The 4,814-nt window shown below is 43.4% G+C and overlaps 1 protein-coding gene across 2 annotated transcripts in view; it reads right to left on the bottom strand.

The window, feature by feature from the left end:
* Positions 1–1,786: 1,786 nt before the first annotated feature.
* Positions 1,787–4,814, bottom strand: part of sf3b3 (splicing factor 3b, subunit 3) — a 58,577-nt gene continuing 55,549 nt past the window's right edge. For both annotated transcript variants that reach the window (XM_008311067.3, XM_008311066.3), the window contains exons 25-27: positions 3,932–4,075; positions 3,198–3,302; positions 1,787–3,113 (exon numbers count right to left, since the gene is read on the bottom strand). In XM_008311067.3, the coding sequence (XP_008309289.1) occupies positions 2,973–3,113; positions 3,198–3,302; positions 3,932–4,075 (390 nt within the window). In that variant the 3' untranslated portion in view covers positions 1,787–2,972. The remainder of the gene's footprint in view (positions 3,114–3,197; positions 3,303–3,931; positions 4,076–4,814) is intronic.

The raw sequence follows: 4,814 nt of genomic DNA on the forward strand, positions 1-4,814 counted from the left end.
GTACTATTTTTAAAACGTGAAATAAAAAAAAACAACACAAAAACATACGTCTTGTTGGTGATTGATTTGTTTTCATGGCACGGGGGCAGCGGAGACAATTGACGATGTTTTTCTACCCGAGGTTTGTGTTTGTTTGTTTGTGTTCTAACACTTTGGCTCGTTAGCCTTTATGTGGTTGCTACGGAGTCACATGACATCTGGCAAATGGTGGGGTCAAAGGGAAGAAGCCTCTCGGATGTGAGGTGAAACGTCAACTTACTTGAGGTGAGGCCTCTTGTCTACTTTAAATTGCTTTTGAGACTATGATGATGACTCTCTGCTGTTAATGACTGAGAACTGCCACAAATATTCAGGGTTGAACCCAAAACGATCAATGGTTCTAACGCCAGTTTCAGTCCTGTTCTCACCTCAGGTCAATAATGGCCTCTAATTTAACCTAATTATCACCAACCTATTGTAATAAAACAGGTACACACACACAGACTATGTGGGACTTTATCAGCAACTACTGTATATTGGTCTGAGGGCTCGAATTTGTCCGATTTTTAAAGAAATTCCAACTGACCCACTGCTGTGAGGAGTGGGGTTCACAGGGCACAGACCACATGAGGCACGTTCCTCTCATAAAGGCCACAGAGCAGCAACACAAATGTTCCAAACACTTTTAAAGGCAAACGTAAAGGTGGCCATAAAACCTGGAATGCAGCGTGAAATTAGTTGCTATCATGCCTGGATCGTGTCCCCAGGTCGTCACAGGGACACAGCGCAAATGCGCACAAGTGTGTGTGTTTGAATACTTACACAATCAACAAGTGCTACTGTTATTCAGCCAGTAATTTGATGTCAAACACATGACAGGGTAAGTGGAGGCAACTTGAACTTAAAGGACGCTGTAAAACGGTTAGACCACGAGTGTAACATTCCCATCTACGGCGTCACTGCACGGTCAGGTCTGCCCTGTGATGCATCTTCGTATCAGTGGGTTTCATAGTTTAGTCGATGGTACACAAAGGCACACATACATGACACGCAGTGTACGGTGGACCCACCGGGGGGCTGCATGACATGCTACGTCAAGTAGGAACATCCTCCTGCGTCAGCTGCTCGGCCATGTTCACGACACTGTACAATGATGCTGTTTATCACCAAAATGAAGCCGACTTCAGCAGCGACTATAAGTTGCACACTTAGACCAGGGGTCACCAACTATATTTGTCACAGGGCTAGAATTTTTCTGGACAATATTTTTTTTTGTTTGTCTAATATGATTTGATGTTAATTGTGAATCCAGTCATGGGCCAAATCGTACGGTTCTGTGGTCCAGACACAGTTTGCGAGCCACCAGTTGATGGTCACTGACCTGGACCTCTGTGACTGTTGAGTCCCTTCACCACTTTAAGACGTCCTGTATCTGGGCTTTATAATTATTTCATATTCTCTGGTAACAATAACATAGTGCCCCCTACTGATATAGTTAGCAGAAACAAGGAAGAAAGATGGTGATAAAACAGAGTTAGCCTCAAATGTGCCATGAAAAACACACACCCACACCCCGACCTACAGTAGACCATTTTTAGAATAGACGACAAAGGCTATAAAAAAGGTTCCACCTGACACAGAACACTCCACAGCATTCAACATCTTTCAGTTTCTGAGAACCTGACTGCCGTGTCCACCATCTACCACACATCAAGTCATTAACCCTGAGCCAGAGCGATCGGCCCCTGGAAACACACAGACAAACACACGGCGGCATGGAATTACGATACAAACACACAAAGCATCATAAAGTACAAAAAAAAAAACATCTTTATTTACAAAACAGACCACTGCCCCCCAGCCCACAAACCCTTAAATCCAGTGACTACTGTGGAATGCTATGTCTGTGGCTGAGGTTGGGAATTTTCAGGCTGGAGAAGAACACCGCCACCACCCAGCGCTAACCTTCGGTATTCTTCCACCCACTGATTTAGTCTGAGCTCACCGCTCATCTACTGCCGCAGTAAAGAAACACTGCTACTGTGGCGATAGTCTACGAGGGGGCGCGACTGATGACAGATTTGCTCTAGGGGGTTAATGAGACCTCTGGAAAAGTCTTCACCGCTGATGGTACCAACAAATGCACATTTGTTCCTTTCACACCGTAGCAGGTAGGTCACACAGCTACAGTCGAAGTGGCACAATATGAAAAGTGGCAGATATTATCAAAAAAAAACAACCCACGTATATCTTAAATCCAAGTGCTCAATAATGGTTAAAGCCAGACTGTTAAAAAAATGTTATGTTTCACGTCAAAAGCTGCCTCTGCTTCAAAGTGAACACAGGCACAGCACATCTGATCTCTGGCTGAAACCAGAGTAAATTTAATAAGAATCTGTGGATGGATATTTCCTTCCTCCTCTGTCGTCATCTGTATGTGTGTATATGTGTCGCTTCAAGTGTGGTTTCTGCCGAAAACAAGCGCAGCCTAAAGGCGCTGTAATCAGGGTGGTGACGTTTGAATTTGAAAACAGATCCGGCGCTTTGGGGATTTCTACTTCTCGTCCCGAGTCAGGGGATGGAAACGTACGCTGCTTGGGGAAGAAAAGGTCGATAAAACAGACTTGACTGTTGATCTCTCTGCCTTCCAGGTGTTACAGGTGGGACATGGAGACTCACAGTGACCTGTGGACTGACCGTGAGAACATGTTAAATCACATTTCATCTTCATGTGGAGCGGAGGAACCTGGAGCATCTAGTTTCCCCGAGTGAATCTCTACGACTATGACACGGCTGCTTGCATTCGAGCTAGCTGTAAAAAATCAGTTTTAGTGGAGTGATCTCATGTGTCCTCATCACCGGGATGTGCTGCGGCTCATTATAATTAGTGGTGGTCGTGAAAGGGGGCTGGGGGCAATGGTGATTCTTTTCTTCTTATAAAAAAAGAAACAAAAAGAAACAAAAAACAACAACAAACTAAACAACAAAACTCTTTAAAAGGCGTAGCGAGTGCGAATGTCCTCCAGCTTCTTGGAGACCTCCGGCGGTGTTCGGTCCAGCTCCTCCGCCACACTCTTCTGCTTGTGGGGGTCCATGCTGTTGAACTGCTCGCACAGATCTCCGTCAATCACATTCTGGGGACAAACAAAGGCAAGATTAGAGAAAAAAAATAAACAAATAAAAGGGAAAAAAGTAAAACACACACAGCTGGTACGAACCTTGACTGGGAAGTAATATGATCTAAAGCTGAGGTGGTCTCTGCCGCACATGGGGGGGAACTCCGAGCGCATGTGCATCTCCAGATGCTGGAAGAAGTCGTGGTCCTGGAGGACAAGTGCAGAAGGAGATTCAGTTTGAATGTAAATAAAAGGTAGGAGGAGAAACAAAAGGGTGAGATGACGAGGAACTGTTTAATCCCAGTGGGAACTTTTGTCACTTTGTGTCTGAAGATTTAATTAAATTTTTTTTTTAGTGTGTGAAGTTGTCACTTTGTGTCTGAAGATTTAATTAAAAATTTTTTTTTTTTAAAGTGTGAAGTTGTTTACAAAAGAGATCAATTAATACTGGATATTCTAATAATTCTGATAATATTGCTTGAATAAATAAAAAATATAAAGTCAATCATGTAAGACTTTATAAAGATTAAGGAAGTACAAAACAAAAACAAAACGATCTTCACCAAAAGTCTATGGAAATCAAACCCAGGAAATAAAGTGTTTTTCAGCCGCTGTATTTTGTGCTTCTTGGTTCTAACGCAAAATGTTCTGCAGAAATACATATGTGTTTTTTAAACAAACTCACACTTTGAGCTGGTCTATTCTTGGAACCTTCACCTTTTGTCCCTGACTTGTACTCATGGCCAGTATAAGGCGTTTATTGTTAGTGGTAAGAAAAATGAATGTATGAATGTCGTCACTGTGCTGAGACGTTTGGTAACACGCTGGGCTCGTACCTCATGTGATGTGAACGGGACCAAGATGCCGATGCCTCCGGACAGGGTGGTGTAGACCAGGGACTCTGAACCACCGGGAATCAGAGTGGTTTTCTGTAGTGACAACACCGTCTCACCGACGTGGTAGTTCATTATCACCTCCGCCTGAAGAAAACAGGGAGAGAACATGGTCACGTTAATGTGTGACACATTTGGATCTAAATCAGTGATTCTAAAACTGGCTGCCCATCGGACCAGTGACTGGAAGAAGACACCTGGAGGTCGATTCAAGACCAAGTTTTGATTTAACTTTGTGTGTCTGTCAGACCAGATGTGACCTGTTTAGCTTTTTTTGTGTTAAATGAGGTTATTAATTTCTATTATCATTATACCTCTGCCTATTCCCTGCAATACCTGCATTTCCCCACTAAATGGTGTTGAAAAGGCTAAAGGCATTTTAGTCTTTATGTCTCTATCCATCTATCTGCTCCTGACCCGGCCCCCCAGAAAACTGTTTTAGATTTATGGGAAGGAAACAAACACGAGAAAAAAAAAATGGACAAGTTAGTGGTTTAGTTGAAAAACTATAGTTTGTTAGTCGACCTTGTCAGGCATTCTAATTCTTATGATAAGCAACAGTCAAGACAGGAGACACTCATTCTATGGATTCCACTGCTGCGCACGGATCATATCAAATTTCTGAACAATCCGGAAGACGAGAAACATCTGAGTCAATCTACCTAAAAATCCCACCCCCCACCTTAGCCCCTGAAGGGGAGGAAATACTCTGCCATCTGGTCACAACCTCTGAGCTGCTTTTCATCAGGCGGAGAAAATACGAGGCTGCTCTTTTTTTCTTTTTTTGGGCTGACATTCTAAGGGGCTTTCACAGCGAAGTGTGGCC

This window comes from Cynoglossus semilaevis, chromosome 6, assembly GCF_000523025.1.
Source record: "Cynoglossus semilaevis isolate Cse_v1.0 chromosome 6, Cse_v1.0, whole genome shotgun sequence".
Classification (NCBI taxonomy): Eukaryota; Metazoa; Chordata; class Actinopteri; order Pleuronectiformes; family Cynoglossidae; genus Cynoglossus; species Cynoglossus semilaevis.